The following is a 24,108-nucleotide window of genomic DNA, read 5'->3' on the forward strand; positions in this document are numbered from 1 at the left end:
AAAATATTTATAATTTATCGTTTTAGTATCTGCTGCCACTGCACAACACTGCTTAGAGCTGCACACAGCTCAAACATCGATAGCGATAAGTTATCGGCAATCTAAATAGCACGCGGACGAAATTGTTTTGTTTATGTTATTTTATTTATTATGTCTACCACGATGAGCATTGTTATGCCTGGGGAGCGAGTTACGGCCATCGAGGATGTGGCCAAGGGCAAGCGAATCATATTGGGACCAGGGCTGCGAAGGGTCAACGATACAGTTGTGGCCAGCAAAGCAGGTCCACTCCGACACAAGGAGCCCAACACATTCTGGGTGGACAACTATCAGCGACGTTACGTTCCCGCGCGAGGAGATCTAATCATTGGCATTATAAAGGCCAAATCGGGCGATGTGTATCGTGTGGATATTGGCGGAGCTGACTCCGCATCCATTTCATATCTGGCTTTTGAATCGGCCACAAAAAAGAATCGTCCCGATTTGAATCCGGGTGATTTACTTTACGCCCGCGTTCTCAACGCCAGTCCGGACATTGAGCCGGAGCTGGTGTGCGTTAACTCGAACGGAAAGCGTGGAAAGCTCGGCTTACTGCAGGATGGATTCTTCTTCAAGTGCAGCCTCAATTTGGGTCGACTTCTACTGCGCGAGAATTGTCCGGCGTTAAAGGCACTGACGGAGAAGCTGCCCTACGAGATTGCCGTCGGAGTTAATGGACGCATTTGGGTGAAGGCACATTCGACGGGTGAAACTGTCGGTCTGGCGAATGCCATTATGACACTGGAGCAGGCGGGTCACTCGGAGATTGACAAAATTTGTGACAATCTAAGCGATGTGCTGCAGACATAATAAATAAATGATGATGAGAGTTACTTACTTAAAATTATATTAAATTTGTTTTCCTAATTTTAAGGGTATAAAAAACTGTAACTAAAATGATAATTTGTCACTTTGACAGCAAACGCAGCTTAAAGTGATCAGCATTAAAAACTAAGTGGATCTATTAAACTGACATTGTCTGTGTGCGTGCATGAGGATGTCTACTACAGTGGCTTAACGTAGTATTCTCTCTGAATATCCTAAGCAAGCCAATCTATTTTCCTATATCTTTCGTTCCTAAAATATACAGTTTGACAAGTCGCATTTTATTTTTGCAAAGTATCGGCATAAATACTTTTTCTGAAAAGTAGATTTTAATGATTAAGACTGCAATGAAAGCATTACATATACCAAGTTTAAACTAAAATTGTTTTTTCTCGCAACTCATTTTTATTATTAAATCATTTATGCTATGAAAACAATATTTTTATTGTTATATTAAAGTCGAATAATATATAAACGACATTAACGTATTTTTTTATTATGTTTAAATTAAATTACAAAAGGAATGTTTTGAAAACATTGGACACCATCGATATGAAAAATGATTACTTTGAGTCTGTACGATATTTTGTTTTATCGCTGTCGTTCGCTCATCGATTACGCATCTCTAGCTTGCACTCTCACTCACACTCACGCGATCTTTGCCGAACAGCTGATTGCTGTTATCATCACACACACGCACACACACACACGCACATTAGGTGTCTCCAACTTACTAGTCGGCTGTGTTACGGCAAAGTACAAAGTTCTGAATATGAGTTTCCTAGAGTTTCTGCTCATTCTGCTGCTGCTTTATTATGTCGTCTATGTGCTGCTGTGGATCGTGCTCGACTGCAATGTAGCGCTGTGGTACAAATCGCGCTTCGGTGTCTCGCTGTCCACAATGCGGGGACAGGTGGTTTGGATAACGGGTGCCTCGAGTGGCATTGGACGCGCGTTGGCCGTCAGCCTGGCCCGACATGGCGTCCGTCTGGTGCTGAGTGCCCGACGTGTGGATCAGCTGGAGCAGGTGCAAGCCGAGTGCTTGAAGGTGGCACGTGGGCTGCTTGCCACCAAGGATGTCCTGATCCTGCCCATGGACATGTTGCAGCTGGACAAGCATCAATCCTGCCTCTTCACGGTACTCAATCACTTTGATCGTCTCGATGTGCTGGTCAACAATGCTGGACGCTCGCAGCGTGCCAGCTGGACAGAGATTGAGATCCAGGTGGATCGGGATCTCTTCGAGCTGGACGTGTTCTCTGTGGTGCATCTGTCGCGTCATGTGGTCCGCTATTTCATGGAACAGAACGGCGGACGTGGTCACATTGCGGCCACCTCGAGCATAGCCGGATTCAGTCCGGTTCCCTTCTCGGCCACCTATTGTGCCGCCAAGCACGCATTGAATGCCTATCTCATGGCCCTGAAGACGGAGATCCGTAAACTGGATGTCACCATCTTTGCTCCAGGTCCCATTGCCACGGACTTTCTGCTGGAGGCATTTACGGGCGAGCAGGGCGGCAAAGTGGGACAGAGCACGGCCAACCAAAAGCGTCTTACGGCGGAGAGATGTGGCGAACTCTTTGCCGTTGCCTTGGCCAACAAAATGGATCTCACCTGGTGCGGCCTGTTTCCGGTTAATCTGATGGCCTATTGTGCCCGTAATGCGACTCTTACCAAAGTCCTGGGACAATTTATGACCGAGAAGACCTTGAACAAAATTCGCGAAGGAAAACTGTAACTTCACACCACTGTGCCACTTTTGAAAAGTACCATTTATCATACAAGTGTACCAGCCCCTTATATACGAAATTTTACCATTTTGATGGAAAAGTAAATGTACAATATTAGGTACAAATGTAACAGCTTCTGCTGTGGTACAATTTTACATTTGAATTTTATTTTATTAACTAATTAACATGACATTTTAGGCTTTTAGTTGCTCCGCTTTAACGTGAGCTGAGATTTTAACTCGTTTTCTCTTGGCCTTGACAATGTTTGTCTCCTGTACTCCATGAAGTTGTGGGATTTGCTTTTGTTTTTTGCTCTTTTTGCAGGAAAGCGGATTTGGATTCTTTGGTCCTTTTGTTGTATTCCTTTTGACGGGCGCTTCAGTTGCCTTCAAGCCTTGTTTCTCTTTCATGTACTCAATTTTGTCCACCTGCTTGCCGAGCATGAGGTTCTTTGCACGTTTTTGTACCATTTTCTTGGATGCTGCTGAGGGAGCTTCGAGTACAGGCGTCGCCTTGTGCAGATAAAGCAGACAACGTCCGGGAATCTTGCGCAGACTCCCCTGCAGCAGCCGATCTTGTGAAGCGACAATGTAGCGATTGTCCTTTGTCTGAAATAATCATAATTATTTCAATTAAACGTAAATAAAATCAACATCTGTTTCAGGAATACCCCTCTTACCCACCATCGATTTAATGCACTCCGCTGCCGCGACGGGTTTCCCCTCGTGTCCACACTTATGCACGTGGAACTGTTTGACGATTGTTGTGGCACCTGTTAAAGGTGCTCCAAGTGCCTCAGCCTCCAATATAATGCATTGTGTCGTTAGCAGCTTCACGTTACACTGGAAATACTTTCGAATCTGTTCTTCAATGCCAATTTTGTGCTGCGAACAGAATTGTTGTAATCTTGTCCAAAATTCTATAAGTATATTTATTTTATTTACACACCTGTAGCGCCGCTTGACAGAACGTGGCGTCAATTAGCACCTGGTAAGGTTCGCGATAGTCAAAGTTATTCGCAAAATACACTAGCGTCTTGTGCGACTTTTTAAAGCGCGAGATTTTCATTGCTGTATTGTTTTTATTTTTATTTAATTACAAGTTAGTAGATTTGGGCCGTTGGCGCTGCCACCTGTCTAAAATGCTGCCACCCTGTAAAATTTCCCGATCTGGCCATATGTACATTTTTCGGTCAAATGTCAAAATTGGTAACTTTAAATTGTCCACCTTTTTTTTTGACAATTTCTTAATTTTGAAGCTAGAATTTCTTAAACTTTTGCACAATTTTCGTTGGAATTATCTGCATTTTTTAATATGTTTTTCAGAATTAAATTTTTATCTTCTCACCCCTTACGATGAATTTAAAAGTTTCCTAAAATTAATAATTTATTGCAAAGTTATGGTATTTTGAAACTTGCAATACCTAAATTTAAATTTATTGCTATATTTAGCGACATGTGCCAACTTTTTAAAGGAAAAAATAGCTGTTTCAGGATGGTGGCGGTCGGCCGATAAGCAGTATTATTAGTATCGCAGCACAATAAAAATCGATAATTTGATATCACTGGCACTGCCAACTCTTTTGCATGTATTTAATACTTTTGCAGTGCATCGTTTCACAGCACTAACCCATTTGAATATTTCAAAATAGGCGCTAAGAAATTCGTGTGTGCGTTTTCAACCACCTTACAAGTTTTCACCCTCTGTGCTAGCATGCAGTGTGCCTGCTGTTTTGTGTTTTCTTTTTGTCGATGATTTAGTTTTATTTTGTATTCATCTGCAAGCACATTGCACATTTTAAAGACGTAATGAAGTGATATATTTAGTTGTGAAACAAGTTCTCGCTGCTAAATTCAAAAAAGGTGTTTTATTAAATGGTAAAATTAAGCTTGCTTTTTATAGAGGTCATCACCCTTGCAGTTTCTGCTTTTGTTATATACGCGATAGTCATAGACAAATACATATAAATGTAGATTTGTACGTGCATTTTAATGTAATGGTGTATTTACATTTGGCTTCTGATCGATTTGGTTTGTTCGCTTTAGGTGTGTGTTACTATTGAGTGCAGTTTTTATGGCTCGGTCGATAGTGCCTCTATTCCGTTTCCCTCCACTCATCAACGTCATCAACACTATCGCCTGAGAGCGAATACATAATTCAGTATGTGGTTTTTTGCAACTAACGCTTATCATACTGATTAGCCTGTTGCTGTCGGGGGTCTCTCTACTCTTATTAATATTAATATTAATAGTTATAGCGTCTCCTTTGTGGCGTACTTTTCTCAGTTGTCGAATATTGGTCAAGTTTAAGTCACAGCTTTGCTTTCAGATAAAGTCCAGATACGCACTTGTTATTATTCCATGAAGGTTGACCATAGAATTCTTGAATGCAATTCTCAGATAATTTATTTATTTACTTTAATCAACCTCTCAATTCTTTTTTTTTTGTTTTGACTCTTTAAAGAGAGGTATTCCTGTCTAAATATTTTATATATTCCTATGGGATTTGTTGCTTACTCAACCGACTTGGGGATGCACGTGGTTTGCATATGGAATTAATGGAATTTTACGTCAAAGCCGACTTGGCTTCCGGTGCGACGCGGTTAACGAATTGACGAATTGTTGGCTTGAATGGGCCAGTGAAAGTCAAACCGCTCTTATTAAGATGATTGAAATTGGCATCAGTTGTTTATAAAGAGGTTCTCAAACCTTTTTTATTTTTTTACATAAATGACACTCCTATTTGGAGAGTTCTTTAGTTCAAACTGATTAAAATTTCACTCAGGAGTTTGCCAGTCATCGGGGCTCATCAGGTACTCCCAACAGGCACAGTTCAGAGTCCGAGTGTAATTGTATTCATTCATAAGACAATGAATATCATACGAATATTGCATTATGCATGCCAATTGATTCACTTTGCAACATATGTTTAATTACTGGCCAAAAAAAATGCATTTGTTTTTAACTTGAAAAGCTTTGTTGTTGTTCCGCGGCTCATTAGAAAGCAGTTGGCGTACTAATCGGACTTATTTAATACGATTTTAATTTGTGGCATATTCAAGTGCATTAAAACAACCATGGCATGACTTACACATTTTCTTGAATATACAATTAATTATTCTTTGAAAATTGTTTTAAGAAAAGAATATAATAAAAAAAACTAATTTTTTACGTTGCATTTGTGCTAAACATTTTAAAATTATATTTTATCACTGTATTGGACTTAAATTCACCAATTCCCACAAGACTTGCCGAAACTGAAAACCGGAACAGGCCTGATTATATAGTATATTGTAAGAGAATTAACATGTGTAGAAACGACTTAATGGAATTGTATAGAAAGTATCTCCTAGACGATTAATTTGCGATACCTGCGTCATTTTCTAGGTAGTCGAAACGATTTTCGGATCATTACTAGTAAATAACCATAATTAAATAATCATCCAAATGGTAAAGTGAATTTTAAGGTGGTTTTATTATATCCGCTCACGCGTTGCTTCCATTGACCAATTTACGTAATGTGTATTGCAATCTACTTTGAAGCTTTCATCTAATCTACTTAATGGTTAGACAATCCCTACAGATAAAGATTATCTATATAAAAAAATGCAGGCTCAAGGTTCAAAACAAACCAATACAAATATATAAATATTGTGGTATTAAAATATGTACAAACATTAAATTAATATCTAATTTTTTTGTTTTTTTTTTTTAGATTTTAATAACTATATTTTAAATGTAAAGATTGTTGAAGTTAGCTAAAGCACTTCAACTAAAATTCCCCATTGTCTAAGTTTTTCTATGCAGTTCTTTCATATATTCCTTTTTACCTAGAATCAATCTTAACGTTTCTTTAAAAATAAAAGACGATGATTAAGGTTACAGTCATAATGTAAGACTACACTATAACAAACAAATTTCACACCCTCGGGGAATATCTTGAGGTAAAGATACTGGGAACTGAAGCTGTGACGTTAGCTGCACGCCCATAGTGAATAAAAAAAAAACACACAGAAGAGAATTAACCCAGTTGTTCATTAGGTATCCACACTTGTTTCTAAGCATAAGAATATAATAAATATATTATATAAGCAAGCCCATTTGTAATGGCCATATAGCACTTTTATAATTATGAATACCGTTATGATTAACTTTTAAAAACATTAACCGGCAACATTAAAAATGTGTTAGGAGATTTATAATAACGTAACGTGTGCAACGTAACGTAAAACATTACAAGAGCCCGGCATGAGAGAGAACATACAAAGAGAGCGCATGAAGCAGAGAAACAGCTGAAGCCTGCGATCGTCGTCGTCGCACTGTGGGTACTTTTATTTGGACTGCATACAATTAAATTGTTTTGCTTATTGTTGATAAATAAATGACTGTAAATTTTTTAAAACATTTTAAGTATATTTGAGTAACACTCTGATGTTGACACTCAATTTTGATTCGAACTAAAGAGTAGAGTGATTGATGTGCAGATAATTCTTTAACATTATTAATTTAGTAAGTACGCGTTTCAGTCCACTGTGTGCCGGCACAGCTGAGCGAGCATCTGACTCGACTTGGCGGACTGTGCTATAATAATAAGCCGTTGAGAGCGAGTTCTTTAGTTCAACGGCAGCCAGCGGCGCAAGTGGAACGCGGATCGGCATCGGCAACAACAACGACAACGACAACGGAACGGGCAATTGAAGACGCGTCAAAGTGAAAAGCAAAGAAGTAAATAATGTACAGTGTATAGCAAAAAAAACACAACACGACGCACAATTAAAATTAATTACGCGCTGTCGATCTGCATAAGTTCAATGAAGAAAGAGCCATAAAAGGTAGAAAGCGACACTGAATTAAAGCAACAGCAACGCCAAATGCATTTGATACACACACATTAACATGAATACATACAAGTGTCTAAAAAAGTTTCGGTTCAAGTGCTTTTGTTAATGTGATTTCTAAAATAAAAACCCATGTGTTTTTAAGTAAATATAAATACATTAATTTGCCTAAATTCGTGTGCAGCGGAAATTGCTAGCAATCGAATTACTTACGAAATTTACAAAATTCTTGCCTAGTTCAATAACAAATTATTTAACAAAAGCCAACGATCGCGTGTTTAGTGTGATAACAATCAATGTTTATTTAAATAGCTCTGCAATTTGGGCTACACAAACTTCTATGTATATACATACATATTTTCAATGATACATATGTACATATATGTATGTAATGCGATTCATTCATGAATTGTTGTTATTGTTTTTAATTTTGTAAACTTTTGCATCACATCGTTTCAGTTCACGTGCGCGCGAAATTGCGACTCAAATAACAGTGTGTCACATCAACAACAACAACAACAACAACAAGAAAAGCTTTACACTCACAACAACAACAAAAAAACGAAGACAACAAGAACTGCACCCAAAAACTTATCTGGCGGCCAAACAAAGGTGAGTAACAGAGTCGACGACTGGGTTACCGTATAACAGCATTGACACTGACTCTTGCATGCAGTTCACGTGCAAGTGCGAGAGAGTGAGAAACACACTGAGAGAGAGTGAGTTTTTAGTTCGTTTTGGGTGGGTGGGTTATTCTCATGTTAATTGCTAAAGAGAGGTGAAGCACAAAAAGAGGCGAAGATATCTAACAAAAAGGAATGCGTATAATAGCCGCTGCACATTTCATTTCTTTTCGAAAATTGTTGTTGCTCTTGTAAAGTTTTTGATTCTCTTGCTGTTTATCATTGGGCTCTGTTCTGACGCAGTATCTTAGCAGAACAGCTCAAAAGTAGGTCAGTAGCGTCTCTTCTCATATTTATCTATTTGTATGTCTCTCTGTCTGCCTGTTTATGATTATGCGATGTGGCATCTCCAGCCGCACTTTTTCATTCCTCACAAACATATTTTCTTCCCCTTATATCAGGAATGATTGGACATAATAAACATGATATTTAAGAAACTTTTTTACTATCGTTGATATTTCATACATACATAAATATATATTAATTCGATATATTAAAAATATTTTTTTGATTTTAAATTCTATTAAATAATCAGAATAATCAGAATATTCATAAGCACAGTTAATATGTACAGTACGTGTACATGACTATAATGTGGAAATATTTACATAGTTGACACACCGATTACTTGTATTATTTCTAAAAAACCCTTTGTAATTTATATTTTTAAATCCACTCTCATCAATATCGGATTACCTTAAAGATCTTAATGTCAAAATTTTTTTTTAATATAATAGTCTGAAAAAAAACTTTATTTGATTGCATGTTAGATAACTGACAAACCTAAAAATGTTTTGTTTGGTTGAAAATATACATAGGTTTATATTAAGTGCAAATTTCCCCCCTTGACCCTGTCCCTGATCTTCCACAAAGCGCTCATATTCAGTAGATTTTGAAGTCGATCGCCGCCTGCTGACCTTGTCGATGGCACTTTTCTTTATCGCAAATGTGATTCTAAGGGTCGAATACATAATGTTTCTCATGCTCATTTTTTTCTACTGTTTTTGTTATTTGTTTTGTCGTCAACTATAAGACGAGTACCGAGTACTCGCCAATCTTTAATTGTTGTTATGACTTTTATTTTTCTCTTATTTTGTGTGCTCACGCTTGAGTTTTTATAATATATGAGAAGTGATCAAATCGTGACTGCAATGAAAATCGACTGTAAATTTTGCTTGTATTCTTCCATTCATTCAGAATGGCTTTATTCTCAAACTTGATACACTTTCAAGATTCCCATTAACAATATTAAATAATTCTCATATTCGTATTCTCCAATTAATTTAAATATTTATTTCCCATACATCAATGACGCAATACAGTTAAAGTCTCCCAGTTTTTAAGTTATTCCTACTCTCAAATACTAGTATTTTGCTGATCAAGTAACACGAATAAATTTAAAATATATGCTGTTTAACTATTGTTAGTTTAAATTTAATTTATTGTTTTATAATAACACTCGTTGATTTAATTATAGAGCCTTCAATTAGCACAAGCTGCAAGTGCCAATTGGAGGCGTTACCCTAATCTATTATATTGACTCAGCTAATCGAAGTTCTATCTGCAATCTTTTAATTATAATTTTTCAATATCATGCTAAACATAAGTTTAGCTCAAAAAAATATATTCCTTAAAAAGACCACAACGTAATTTCTTTTATGTTAAAGATTTATGTCATTCCAGTTGTCGTGGATGTAAACAAAGAGAAGTTTTAGGTAAACATATTATAAATTGAACTTAATACAGATTATTTACAGATCATTGTCATAGGTCAGTTCATATTCATTGACTTGTTCCCGCTAAGACTTGATTCCAAGATTTAGAAATTTTTAGAAATTAAATGATACTCGGTGTAGTAATTATTATTAAAATCTTATGAGCTGTTGAATCCCTTTTTCCTGGTACACAGTGGCTGCAAATTAAATGCGAACGCTTTAATTGATCGACTACTTAAAATTTGAGTACATTTTGGGTGCAATTTGACTAAAAAGTCATCAATTGCATCAATTCGTAGAATCAATCAATTGATCTTTTTCGATTGTAAGGTCTTGTGGGTAATCGTAGGTGCATTCGTACTTATGTATATGTATGAGATTACTAATAGATTGAACTGTCTTTTTGCCACATTTGATTAAAATTATTTAAGATGAATATTCTAAATTATTTAGAGTTTTTGGTTAAGCCCAGAAAAATATATTTACCGAATTCTTGATACCTTTTTGAATATACCTTGGAAAATAGGTTTAATTTTAATTCTGTGAAAAATATAAAAGTTTTCACTCCTGGGGATAAAAGTACTTAAAAGAGGCCAAGCTGACAATAAAAGTAAAGTATACAATAACAAATTTAAATGTTACTTAATCTGTCAGTTAGTGTGTCATTCTGTCAATCAGTCTGCCAGTTAGAAAAGAGTGTTTTAATAAAGATGTGCCACCAAGTTAAAGTTCACAGTTAATTGCGCCACTTAATGTATTAATGTGAACGTAAATGAACTGATTGATCCCACAGATGACTCAATTTTCTTCTAGAATATTTCCGCTGGCTTTGCCTATATCTAATTTATATTTATTTCGATTTGTTTATTTGCAGAAAATACTTTTAGCACTAATTAAAGTGGAAGCGTAAGACGAATTGTCGATACGCTTTCGAAATGACACTCTTGCCAGATATAAAAGCCAAGGATGCCGCCTGTTGTGTTGGCGGTGGCGATACCAGCAGCAACAGTGGGGCAAGCACCAGTGGCAGTCACAAGGAACAACATCAGGGAGGACACAGTAAAGGCGATTGTCTGGGCATAAATTGTTGCACCTCAGCAGCCAGTTCCGAGCTGTCAATTGACGAGAAATCATCAACTTCCACCGCCGCCAAAGTCAATAATAATCTCAACGAATATCGCAAATACAATTACCACGAGGCTGTGGCACACGCTAATTTCGCTCAGTGTAAAAATGTCGACATTGAGTTCACCGACGTGCGATATGCGATACGCAAGTTTTCCTTTCCAGAACGAAAGTTTGGTAAGTCTTCGATTATAAAATATTTCTGACGAACAGTGAGTCATAGATGAAATAATCCCGCAGTTACTAAAGAGATTCTGCATGGTCTCAATGGTAAATTTCGATCCGGCGAGCTTACAGCTATAATGGGTCCCTCTGGGGCTGGAAAGAGCACATTGCTGAATGTCATGTCAGGATTTTGGTAAGTTTTATGAATTTGGTTTTTTTTTTTAAATTGAATAAAAATTTTTAACTTCTAGTTAAGGTTTCGGATAGATATCAAAGATACATCTTGTCGTTGAATGCTATCATTTAAAAATTTTTTTTTAAACTTTTTTATGTTCTTTAAGTTTTGTTACTTATAAACTTAAATTTAAATTGTATTGCCGACTGCATCGAAAACTTAACCTGATTTGACAATAGAGTATTATCAGCTTGGAGTCTCAAAATGACTTCAAATTTAACTATATCCCTGTTCGATTACGTAATAATTTTTTGATTTCTAATAGATCTGAGGAATTTTTTATATTACTTACTTTAGATTAAAATTACATAATGCTTAAAATGCGGCACTTGTGATTTTAATCAACATTAACATATATTTTAAAATGTCTCGTTTTTTACTAGTTAATATATTGTGTATTATTTAAGGTGCCAATCTGATTAAAGAGGATTGTGTCAGTCGCTCTAAGGTTCAATTCAATTTGGATAAGTGCAAGCAAAGTTTCACTTCGAATTGTCAGTGCAATGTGCTAAAGATCATACGATTCAGCTCAGGCTATATGCGACTTACATATGTATGGGTCTAAGTCTGAACATAAGAACAGAGAATGAGCATTCATTACATAAGTAGAACTAAAGACGATAGCAAATATAAATACGTCGTCGCCTGAGTCATAATTACAATGACGAGAGTTTGCCTATTTGCATAAATGCAACAACTTTCAATACTATAATCTGAAATAATCGAAAGGCAATTGAAAATTAGCTGTTAACAGCAGAAATATAATCTATGTCGGAACTGTCAGTGAAAACTGAAATGCTATCAACATTTTTATTTGCGTGTGTACGACTACTTAGACAAACAAGAGCTGTGAGAGACCCTGGCAAAGTCCACAAGCCTAACTCTAGCTCATTGTAAAGCAATTTTAATCTTATACCAAAACATTTTTCCTGACGGTAATGATGTAAAATTACCTAATTAATTACAAGTTATTATTGTTTTGATTCTACATATTTCAATGCATAATGGAACAGTGTAACAGGATTATTTATGTGGAAAAGTAAAACACCTTTCAAGGTATGAGAATCAGACGAGTTTACACGTCAGAGGCGGCGAATGTCCAATTTACTTAAATAAATTGACACTAAGTGCGAAAAGTGTTTCTACTATAATAATTGATATTTAAAGTTGTCAAAGACAATAAATTTTACTTAAATTCTACATTTTACAGAGTTTTTTTTTGTGGAAATAGTTGTTTTTAATGAATTGTAATTTGATTATTATTATCAGGAAATTCAAAAATCCGCTTTCTAAAAAAAACAAATAAATAAATTTATTAAAATAAAGTTTCTTTGTACATAAACCTTATTTCAGAGGTAAATATGTCTGAAAGCCTTTTTCCTAAGGCATAGAGTTCAGAGTGTTGTGCCTATTGATTATCCTAATATGCAGTAAATATTTGTAAAAGATTGTCAGCTTAAAGTGCAGGGTATCTGTTGCTCGTTCTCTATGAAATAGTGCTTTAAATTTGTTACACATGTCGCCAATTTTTCTTATCGGTCATTAAACTACGAACTTGAAACATATACGCTTACTCAGATTCAGATTCAGAGTCGCCACTTGTAACGCGTAACAATTATAGTTGTCTTTGTTCACATTTATTATTTGTTGTTTCCTACATCTGTTTCTGTATTTGTAGCGCTTCTGGAGTCACTGGCAGCATTCGCGTCAATGGCAAACTCATGGCCACAAGCTCGGAGCGATTTCGCCGACTCTCGTGCTATATTCACCAGGATGATCTATTGCGTCCCCAGCTGATGGTTGGAGAGATAATGATGATGGCGGCGCATTTGAAACTCGGCTTTAAAGTGACCAAAACTCACAAGCTCAATTTGGTATGTTCGATTTAAATATAAGTCACATATATATTTATATTTATTACACTTCTTTAATAATGAATCTAATATATTGCTCTCTATTTTGCACAGATCAAACACATCTTATCGCTGTTGGGTCTGGAGCATCGCTACAATGTCCACTCAGGAAAACTCTCGGGCGGACAGAAGAAGCGACTCGCCATTGCCCTGGAGCTGATAAGCAACCCGCCGGTACTCTATCTGGATGAGCCAACGACGTGAGTACAAAGAAACTTATAAGACCTATAAAACCTACGCACGTCTAGCGATAGCTAAAAAATACTTATTTGCATTTGCCCCAAGATAACCGATCAATTGAGTGTTTAGCAAATGCAATTTAAAAAGCATTTTCATATTACACTGCACTACAGAGCAGAACTACGCAAATTTAATTACAACTTGTGCTACAAAAATCTTATTACAATACTTTGGTCAATAAGTAATAAAGCGCAGTGTAGTAAGTTTATTGTGTTAATACCAGGGAATCAAACCGAAACAAATATCGGTTTCGGTTCCGGTTTCAGTACGTTCCGAAACAACTATTTCGGTTTCTTCCTTTGGGTTCCGGTATCAGTACCGGTACGTACCGGTTCAGCAATTTAATTAAAACAAACAATAATTTAATGTTATAAGACAATAATATATGTGTATTAACAGATTTGTACATACTTACTATACGTACAAAATGTTCGTATTTTATCAAGATAAACGCAACTTCAACTTAACAAACGTTTCGGTTTTCGGTTCTTATAAAAATGAAACGGTTAATTGCTGTAAAAGGTTACGGTATCGGCTCCGGTATTAATCCCTGGTTAATACATCTTAAAGATAATTTTAAATTTATCAATTTAATGAGTTACTTCAACTTAGTACTACGCAGTTTAATTTGATTTTAATTTATTCTTTATTCATTTTCATCTGTTTACTTTATGAAATTATTAATTTATTTATTAATAACTTACTTAAACCTATTATTACATTGTGTAACTTGATTTCACAATATAATTAATCATGTTTAGTTTTATAAAATAATTTATTGTTTATTCATTCTCAACTATGCATCTCTTGTTTACTTTATTGATCCTTAATAATCGTTTTATTTAATAAAAATCAGAATACAGAAATTAAATTTGTTCAGGTTGAGAATTTCTGTCAACAACTTTAGAAAATTGTTAATGGAGAATTTGCTACTTTAGCTTCTTTTTAGCCATTAAGAATAATGACTTGCCATTTCAAGTGCTAATGCTAGAGTGTGTTGACCCGCTCTATACATACTACGTATATATTCATTAACTGCGAGTCTACAAAAGTGCGCTTTCTATTTGCCTTGTGTAATAAAATGTAAAGCTAATTTATTCTTTTATATTTCGGGTTTTCCTTTGAGCTTAATAACGACAATACTATATGTACAAACAATCGTTATGTGTATAGTAGTAATCGCACAGAGGGTTAACTTCAAGTTCGAATCGCCGAAATGAGTTATTTTAGCTTGTCTGTCGGATTATGGTCGAGTTATTGTAGGAACATGCGTGGTTCACATCATAAATATTTTAATACAGATGAGAGATAATATAGGAATACTGTTAAAACTTAAAACTAAAAATTTGTATTACGATTTCAAATATTTTATTTTGTTTAATTAATTGCTATCATTTTTTTATTACGATGACAAATAAGAATTTAAAATTAATACTATTTTATGTTATCAAAAGTACCCAGAATATCGAACAATCGATCAATTCCCTCGATTGTCTATGCTTAGATTATACGACTGATTTTCTATGCGGAAGTGATGTGCCTATGAATTCAACATTGATTATAAGTACAGAATGATTAGAAATGCATGTGGAATGATTATCATAAGTTGTTGTCAATCTGTTGTAATTATCTGCATTGTAATCGCATTTTCTGTAACCTTTCAGGGGCCTCGACAGCTCTTCGTGCAGCTCATGCGTTGCGCTGCTGAAGAAACTTGCTTCCCAGGGACACACGATTGTGTGCACTATACATCAGCCGAGTGCCCTGATCTTTGAGATGTTCGACAAGCTTTATACGGTAGTCGATGGACACTGCATGTACCAGGGCAGGGTAAAAGAACTGGTGCCTTTCTTAGCCGAACAGCAGCTGGTCTGTCCCAGCTATCACAACCCAGCTGACTACTGTAAGTATCTTTATATCTAGGTATCTTATAAGTAGGGCGCCTAAAAAAATCTGTATCTGTTTCTATTAACAGTACTGGAGGTAGCTGTTGGAGAGCATCAACATGATATCAATGATCTGATAGCAGCGGCCAATAAGAAGTATTACGAGGATGCTGATAATTATCCTTACATTGGCAGTGACGATATGTCGCAGATCATAACATCGATAAAAGGTGAGAACAATTATTAAATGTTAAGGGAAACAAGAAAATTGATATTTTTAAACGAAATATAGTAAGAGTAAAGCCCTTTATTTTTTTTAGCAAAAGAAAAATGGGGAAATGGTAAAGTAGGAAAAAATATTTAAAACGACAAATCGGAAAAAAGAAAAGCAGAAGAATTCCGAGATTATTTCTATTGTAAAATTTGAAAAAAGGAATAATAATATTTATTACTCTGCTTCAGAATTAAGTAAATATTTAAATATGCATTTGATTTCTTGCTACTTCTTAAACAATAGATATTTCAGAAAAAGGGAAGCAAGTGATAATTAGGAAAACAAAAATTTGATTTTTTGATTATTTCTAAAGAAAAGAGAAATCGAAGCAGGAAGATATAAATTTGATTTCTCGAATCTGCTTAATGAAAGTATCTTATGTCGCAACTCGTTCCCAACATAAACCAAAGAATTACATCAGAGAGATAGAGAGAAAGAGAGACCGAATTTGAAAAGTTACGTCATTCGAAAAAGCGAAACATGGAGTACTTGTATCTCCTACTCATAAGTAGTTTCATGGCTGGAAGCATCGCATAGCGTGTTTAACTCGTACTCGAACATAATTTAATTTGCATTACAACATTTCAGAGAACATTGCAGCCAAGAAGTTGAGCAGTTCAAGCCAAGAACTGTCCACAGCTGCTCTAGCGGAATTATCAAGCTATGATTATGCAAAAGCGGGTTATCAAGAGTTGCCGCTAAAGGAGATCAATGTGTCAGTAGAGGAATCAACGCTGGATGAGCCAATTACCAATGAAGGAATCACAGAGCTTGCCAACACAATGGAAACGGAACCACATGAAGTGATCGATTCAGCCTCGTTTCTCATGCAATATTTAATCCTGATGCAACGAATTTTGATCTGCGCCAAACGCAACTATGTGAGTACAATGATGATAACATATTCGGACTCGTACTTGTTAATTTCGTTGACAAGGTCATGCCGGTTTAGGGCAGTGCAACTCGCAACTCTCAAGTTGACAACTTGACTTTGATTGCCAGTCAACGTTGATTTGGTAATTCGTTGCAATTTACGATGCTTAATCCATTAACTAAAGCAAGTTATATTTTTATATATTTATATTCAGGTTTTTATTTACAAAACCTCTCCTGGTAATTTCCAAAAAAAAATTAAATGACCCGCTTAACTTATATATATATCAGATAAAACAATTTTTTTTTTTATTTCGTGTTTTTTTTTTTTTTTTCCACATTTTTCAATTATTGTTTGTCTTTTATGGTCCAGTAATTCTGTGTTAAACTTGAGTGCGTCGCTTTATGATATGTTTAATATCTAAGTCTGCCTTTTTTCGTTTGTTTAATTGCTATGCGAGTACCTATAATTATATCCAGCATAGTCCATGTTTTTCTCTCTTATTTGTTACGCTTTCTGTTTTGACACATTCGCGAAACGTATGAAATTTAATATTTGACCTTACCGTTATTAAATACATGTACTTACACGCAATTTGTTATTTCAAGTAAGCGACACTATAATTTTCAACTGTGGTAATGATTTTAAAATGTTTATTTTGATTATTGCATTGTTATGTCATTGAACGTAGTACGTACTAGTATCACATTTTAGACTCTTTCAGATATATAATAAAGTTGACTGACTTTATATATAAATATAATATTACAGTTTTTTTTTAATATCAGCACTTATAGCAATTTGTTTTCATATGCAAATGAAATATATATTCATTTCAGTAAAATTCAATTATTTTTACGTATTCAAAAATGTGCATACTTTGTAGTCTTTTTTTCCTGAAGAATTGTCTACATATAATATTCAGTGTTAAGTGTATACACGTACTTAAGTTGCACTTAAATTTATTTTCAATTTAGAACTACTCGGAAACATTCTTGCAGTTTTACAAGGTATTAACTAAGGTTAAGGTCAGCATTCTTAGCGATAAAAAATTTTAAGTGCGAACCGTACACAAACAAGTCTGTTATTGTAGAATGAGCTTTTATGTATGCACTAAACAAATATTACATTTAATTAATTAATAAATTGTTAATTAGATATTTTTTCTGAATATTTAATATGAGTTATACATGAAAGTGATAAATTTTTAAATAAGTAAGATTCTTCTTGTAAATTAAAAAATCATCAAAATTCTTAATATTGTTGTTGATTGAATACAAAAAAATGATTGATTTTACATATGTTTAACTATACAATTAGCTTAATAATTTTGCTTCAGTTATGTCTGACACCGATCTATTTTATTGACATTTCTTATGTTTTACATAATTTACATGAATATTTGTATTTGTTTTTGCTTGCTATTGACTGCGAGTGCCTTTTAGCGTCTTGCAAATTGATTTGTTGTTCTACTTGCGTCCACACACATCGATACATAGATGGATGTTGTTTGTGGGTATCGAGAATAAAGTATGAGAAAACCACTCAACTGTAGTTATAACTCAAAAAGCCAATCGACGCGACGGCAACCTTCACACAGATAATGCTTCCATGCGCTTGGCAATGTCTGGCAATGGCCAGCTGTTATTGGGATGCAATCTCATAGATACATCGATTGATAGATACATAATGTGTCTTTTATTTTATTGCAGTTTCTGTTCTTGGCCCGCATCGTATCGCACATATTCATTGGCGTTATTTTTGGATATCTCTACATGAATGTCGGCAATAGTGCAAACTCTGTGCTGGGCAACTATGTATATTTTTATGGCTCCACACTTCTCTTGGTCTACACCGGCAAAATGGCGGTGGTATTGACATGTAAGTAACTTAAAACGTAATTATTACTTAAAGATACAAGTTAACAAAATTAAAAAATAAATAAATGAAAAACTGCTTACGTGCCTAAGTATGCGATACTTGTATTCGTATCTATGTAAAGCTGACCTCAACACTTGTGAATATTTGCTAAATGTACTCATATACCCTCATGTACACTCAACACTCATACTCGTAAGTGGAGTTTTTGCAGCTGTTGCAATTTAAGTTCACAATTGGTATTTGCTTTTTAGTTCTTTATTTAACATTATTCTTGTGCTCTTAAGTGTTTAATTCTTTTGATTTTCAAGATTTCCAGTTAAAGATCAATGCAATAGATTGTTTGCATATAAGCATGAAAACTTTGTGATATTAGATTTATTAAAGTATTTTTCAATTGTATAATCTGAATTATATTCTATTTATAATGTGGCTCTTAAAAATATACTTACCTTTCTTATTATTAAATATTAATTTTCCGACTGACGCATCATAAAAGAAAACAAACTTTCAATTTAAACAACTTTAGCGTCATTAAACTTTACTAAGCAACATTTTCTGTTATTCCTTAAACCAGTTAAGCAGGAATATACTCATCTACGTATATATAGTATATTCAGAACATTAAACTTTATTTAATTAATTAACTTGACACAATCCTTTGCTTGCTGGAAGACTTTCTTATTCATTTTGTGAATCTTTCAAACTGGTTTAAGGATCACGAGAATGTCGTTTTCAGTCCACTAAACCGACCTACATAATATGCATATAAGAATTTATTATCGACAGCGTCATTGGAGCTCATTAATGAGAGTTTTATTGTGTTTTTTTTTTTATCATTGTAGTTCCCTTGGAGATCAATATGCTGACGAGAGAGCACTTTAATCGTTGGTATAAGCTGGGGCCCTACTTTTTGTCGCAGATCTCCTTCGAGATACCCTTTCAAGTAAGTGCAGACAATTGTAGTGAATTTATTTATATAATATAATTTATAAAAAATATATATTTTTTTACAGAGTTTATGTGCTGTTTTGTACATTGTAATCAGCGTAAGGCTCACGGATAACGACAGCGTGGACTCCTTCCGGATTTACTACTTTATAATCTTGGCCATCATGGTCACTCTCAGTGCACAGGCGTGGGGTTTCTTTGTGGGTGCCACGTTGCCAACGAAGGTACATCCATTTTAGCAATCTAAAATATGAATTATCTCTAACTGAAATGAATGTTTTCTTTAAGCTTGCCGTCTTTCTGGGTCCCATATTGGCCGTACTCTTCTCCGTTTTTGGTTTCTGCACACGTTATATTGATATAACTCCGATGTTCCGTTGGATGTGGCATCTGAGTTATTTCCGTGCTGGATTTCACGGTGCTCTCAACGCATTTTACGGCATGGATCGATCGATTCTGGAGTGCCCAGATAATATCATGTACTGCCATTTTCGCAGTCCCAAAGTGTTTCTCAAGTACATGATGATCTCCGATGTGCACATGTCCGATTGTGTCCTGCTTATGGCCATTGTGATCGGTGTGATGCATCTGTTGACGGTGATCACACTCTGGCGAAAGCTAAACAAACGATAGAGCATATCTATATATATAGACCTAGTTTGTAGATAATTTAGTTTATCATCTTATGTTGTACATACATTTTAAGTGTCTATCTTTTTATGTTTTATATTTTTTTTTATTTTTGAATATTGTTTTGTTTTGTTTCAAATTTTTCAAATGATTTACTATTTAATTGTTCTATTTATTTAAACCAAATTTATTCAATGTTGTTGCTTAACTTTAACCAAGTTTTACACAGAAGGCTTTAGGGTAGCAATCTAAACGTTTATTCTCTTCCAGTTTGTAAACTTAGTATCTAGTTTTATGCTGATATACCAAAAAAGGAACAATCATACATTTAATTAATCAACTGATTAATGCAACAACATTCACAAATTACTCATAGCCGAAAGAAGTGCTTGCCAATATTATGTACATCTTTGGAATTAAACACTTTCCACATGAGCAACTAGGTTTCATTTTATGGCCAACAACAAAAATACTTTGTGATCAATGAATTTGCTTTCTATTATGTTTTAGTTATATTTTGCATTTATTTTTAGCGGATTATAATTTTTGTGGCTTTTAATTTTATTCAATAAAATGGTAAAATTAAATTTTAATTCCTATCAAAATATTTAATTCAAACTTCTGTTTATTATCCGATCATAATATATTATTCAGCTTGCCGATAAGTCTTGATAATTGTTTATCAACAAGATTGATTTACATATTTATAAAAATGCATTTGGGGAATTGGATTAAACATTTTATAGGTATGGCAAAATAGATTTAAGAATATAATTTTAAGGGTCAGAGAACAGTTTCAAAATTGAAACTTAAATTACAGGTTGAATTGCACAGCTTAATACAAATCGGAGCAAAATTTACATTATCATATAGGACAATATACAAGTGTAATAAATTTTTAATATATATATATATATATTTAGATTTTGGATACTTGTATCCAGTTCTTGTACAAATTTTAAGTTTACTTACACACTAAACAATTGTGAGTTATTAATGCAAAATTTAAATGCTAATACAATAAGTTAAATACATTTATGGTTGACGCCGAGAAGTGCTTTTTAGTGAATCGGCTAATGAGTTGGAATCTTAACAAAGCAGATATTTATATATCTGAAGAAGATTCACATGGTGGGCATGCGTGCATAGCCATATCTAATAATCTGGTCATGATTGAGGGGCGTGTCTGTCGTTAGCTGGACACGCTGCCATTGACGCGTCTCGTTTGACTTTCGTATCGCCTCGACGACGGCCTGAACGTAGAGTCCATCCTCAAAGGTGGCGGCTGTGGAGACGGGCGCCTTTATCCAACTAGACTCCTTGCTGCCAAAGGCTTCCTTAAGCGCACCAACCATCTTGCATAAGCCCTTGATGTAGGGTCGTGGAAGCAATGAATTTGTGGTGGAGAAATGCAAATCCTGAACATCCACATAGACAGCCTCTTCTTTTGGTTGTCCCTCCTTGAGTACAAAGAGGTCTCCGCCTCGAACCACCAGATGTCCTTTGCTGCCATAAACGAGCACCTCTTGGGAGAACGACTTGGCGGGCACTGTGTGACTGTGCAAGGCCACTGTGACGAGCGTTCCACTGGACAATTCCATTTGGAAATTACAAAAGTCCGGCGCTGTTATCTGTCGTATGCCATTGATGGCAGCAGTAGTTTTGGTGTAGGATCTCAGTACGCCATGCACTCGCACCGCCTGCTGTTGCAACAAATAGCTGACCAGGTCCACAACACTGCCCACGAGATTTAAGGCTCCACCGCCCATCTGTGCATCGCACATCCAGTTGTACTTCTCCGGAAACAGTGTGCCCATCTGCACTCGCACATCCATGAGCACGACGGCCGCCAGCGGTCCGATGAGCTCATCCTGAAGGCAGCGACGCATTTGTGTGAATGCGGGCAGAAACCTCAGCGGATGATTCACCAACGATATGAGCGTCGGATAATATTGCGATGCCCGTACCATTTTCATGGCATCCATCTGATGCAGACCCGCTGGCTTGTCGCACACCACATGCTTGCCAATGCCCAGCGCCTTCACCGAGATCTCGGCGTGTAGGAACGGCTGACAGACGATGAAAACCAAGTCGACATCTTTCCTCAGCAGCACTTCGTCTATGACGTTCGTGTGAAATGCCACATTCTGTGCACCAGCCGTCTCCTTGGCCTCCTTCAGGGTGCGTCCCCAGATGGCCCGGACCTCGAAGCCCTTCTCTCTTAGCAGCGGGACCAGCACATTGGCAATTTCGCCTGTTCCAAATACGCCAACGCCAGGTAGCATTTTACGTGAAGCTGAAATTGCGATGCAAACGATTCACAGCTGATTTCAAAATCAGTGCTGCCAACTTGTTTTTATAGTCATGTCGCAACAAAAGAAAGGGTGGGCAGGCTTGGTTCACGGATTTAAGCCCATTTTAAAATTTTTTATCATCGAACTTTGAAAATAGCCGGACTAGCTACAAAATGGCTAAGTTGGCAGAAGCTAAAATCGATTGTTTATTGGAGCCGTTGTCAAACCGATTCTCACATATATATCGATATATTAAAAGACTTTCATTAAAGCGGGTTATTTAAATTATATTTATAGTAGTTGTTAGTTTATAACAATTTATTTATAAGCTTGTTTATTAGCTAACATTAATTAAATTATAAGTAATGTAAGGGTGATTAATAAATGAATTATTAGTGGAGTTAGTGAGAAATTTCACGGCTTGTTATATTAAATTTGAGTTATTTTAATTAACAATCAAAAACAATTGGGAATTTTTATTAATAATGATATAAATTTCAAGTCTCTAGCTTTAATGTAAATAAATTGTCAAAAATTCAAGAAATTTAGTTGAAAATATACAATAATTTTAAGTTCTATGAATACAAAATTCTGAATCAATGAAGCCGTTGCTGCAGTGGCTTTTTAGCATAAGTGCTGGTCTTTTAGTGGGCATACAAACAATGCGCTTGTTGAAGGTGGCCAATGAGGAAAATGAATCGTACTTTGCACATATAATGGACTCATCGGCGATTCAGAATGAATCAGATTTACCGTACATTATGGGATCTGAGCAGATTAGTGCAGCATTACAGCAAATTCTAAGCAGCGATGAGAATATTTTGGAAAATCGTTCGGTACTCATTAACGATGTGTTTAACCCCATTCAGTCGGATTATGCACTCGGCTCAGAATCTTTAAATCGCACGCTGGAGGAGTTATTGGCAAGTTCTTGTCATGATAATGCTGAGCAAATTCACTTTGAGCCCGCCATACAGCTTTAAGTACACAATATTTTCAGATGGTAAATAAATTAAGGGTTTCTCTCCCTAACAGTGTCAAATCTGTTGTCATGGGTTAAATCATGTTTAGTTGACACTCAGCATACGAAGTGTGTATATTTATATAGTTGACAAACTTGCCTTGACATATGATAACCCAATTAGTATAATTGAGTTGCCAGGCATCACTTTTTGCCCATAGCCAAGTCGAATGAGCTTTCCCAGCTTTAATCAAGCCATACAAAGAACGTAATTGTCAACAACAAGCTAGCACTTTACACCAGTAAACAGCTGTTGTAACCCATTAAATACGACCATATGTGGTCTTTAAAAGCTTTCTTGATAATTGCTGTAATAAAGCTCAGACGACTCCATATAGTCAATATAAATGTGTTACCACTGATTCAGTAATTGTAAGTATTAAAAGACTCATAGAGAAATTTCTCAGCTTTTTAATATTTTAAAACTTTAAATATTTTATAAAAATATAGACAGTGACAATTGAAAAGCATAAAAAAAAAATTTACAGTGATGAAAAAAATTTAGTTTTCCAATTTTGATGCAGAAGTAAAATAATAAAAAACTTGATATTCCGCAAGGAAATCGATTAAAATTTGACTAAGTTATGACACTTTGAAGTTTTTGAGAAAATTTCGATTATTTGTATAATCATCAGAGTTAGAAAAAAAAAACACATAATTAAATGTAAGTCAGCCTTCAACAAAATTATGCTTTATACAAACTATATAAATACTATCATATAAGTCTATTACGATTCTGCATAAACCATGTCTAACAAGCTTGGGGCCATGTGAAAGGATTTACCCTATTAGT

The 24,108-nt window shown here is 35.3% G+C and overlaps 6 protein-coding genes across 7 annotated transcripts; 4 read left to right on the plus strand and 2 right to left on the minus strand.

The window, feature by feature from the left end:
- Nucleotides 1-86: 86 nt before the first annotated feature.
- Nucleotides 87-886, plus strand: LOC117794494 (exosome complex component RRP40). Its single transcript, XM_034635116.1, has one exon. It carries the CDS (start codon nt 151-153, stop codon nt 847-849), a length of 699 nt encoding a protein of 232 aa, XP_034491007.1. The 5' UTR covers nt 87-150; the 3' UTR covers nt 850-886.
- Nucleotides 887-1,587: 701 nt separating this feature from the next.
- On the plus strand, nt 1,588-2,727 carry LOC117794492 (dehydrogenase/reductase SDR family member 7). Its single transcript, XM_034635114.1, has one exon. The coding sequence runs from the start codon at nt 1,637-1,639 to the stop codon at nt 2,600-2,602; it is 966 nt and encodes a 321-aa protein (XP_034491005.1). The 5' UTR covers nt 1,588-1,636; the 3' UTR covers nt 2,603-2,727.
- A 4-nt stretch (nt 2,728-2,731) lies between these two features.
- On the minus strand, nt 2,732-3,724 carry LOC117794493 (rRNA-processing protein UTP23 homolog). The gene is made up of 3 exons (XM_034635115.1): nt 3,543-3,724; nt 3,278-3,478; nt 2,732-3,202 (listed from the first exon to the last, which is right to left on the minus strand). Exons 1-3 carry the CDS (start codon nt 3,660-3,662, stop codon nt 2,789-2,791), a joined length of 735 nt encoding a protein of 244 aa, XP_034491006.1. The 5' UTR covers nt 3,663-3,724; the 3' UTR covers nt 2,732-2,788.
- A 3,459-nt stretch (nt 3,725-7,183) lies between these two features.
- LOC117780256 (ATP-binding cassette sub-family G member 1) lies at nt 7,184-20,313 on the plus strand. 2 transcript variants are annotated; one of them, XM_034616709.1, is made up of 13 exons: nt 7,184-7,425; nt 7,891-8,043; nt 10,704-11,131; nt 11,195-11,312; nt 13,033-13,228; nt 13,322-13,467; nt 15,172-15,410; nt 15,483-15,623; nt 16,256-16,548; nt 18,254-18,422; nt 19,265-19,365; nt 19,436-19,594; nt 19,659-20,313. In XM_034616709.1, exons 3-13 carry the CDS (start codon nt 10,765-10,767, stop codon nt 20,001-20,003), a joined length of 2,274 nt encoding a protein of 757 aa, XP_034472600.1. In that variant the 5' UTR covers nt 7,184-7,425; nt 7,891-8,043; nt 10,704-10,764; the 3' UTR covers nt 20,004-20,313. The 2 variants fall into 2 exon arrangements, with proteins under 2 accessions (XP_034472600.1, XP_034472601.1); XM_034616710.1 differs by having other exon boundaries at nt 7,184-7,318.
- Nucleotides 20,314-20,893: 580 nt separating this feature from the next.
- Nucleotides 20,894-22,303, minus strand: LOC117780258 (glucose-fructose oxidoreductase domain-containing protein 2). Its single transcript, XM_034616711.1, has one exon. It carries the CDS (start codon nt 22,283-22,285, stop codon nt 21,125-21,127), a length of 1,161 nt encoding a protein of 386 aa, XP_034472602.1. The 5' UTR covers nt 22,286-22,303; the 3' UTR covers nt 20,894-21,124.
- Nucleotides 22,304-22,876: 573 nt separating this feature from the next.
- Nucleotides 22,877-23,336, plus strand: LOC117781031. Its single transcript, XM_034617747.1, has one exon. The coding sequence runs from the start codon at nt 22,894-22,896 to the stop codon at nt 23,275-23,277; it is 384 nt and encodes a 127-aa protein (XP_034473638.1). The 5' UTR covers nt 22,877-22,893; the 3' UTR covers nt 23,278-23,336.
- The last annotated feature ends 772 nt before the right edge of the window (nt 23,337-24,108 follow it).

Source organism: Drosophila innubila, assembly GCF_004354385.1.
Source record: "Drosophila innubila isolate TH190305 chromosome 2L unlocalized genomic scaffold, UK_Dinn_1.0 4_B_2L, whole genome shotgun sequence".
NCBI lineage: Eukaryota > Metazoa > Arthropoda > Insecta > Diptera > Drosophilidae > Drosophila > Drosophila innubila.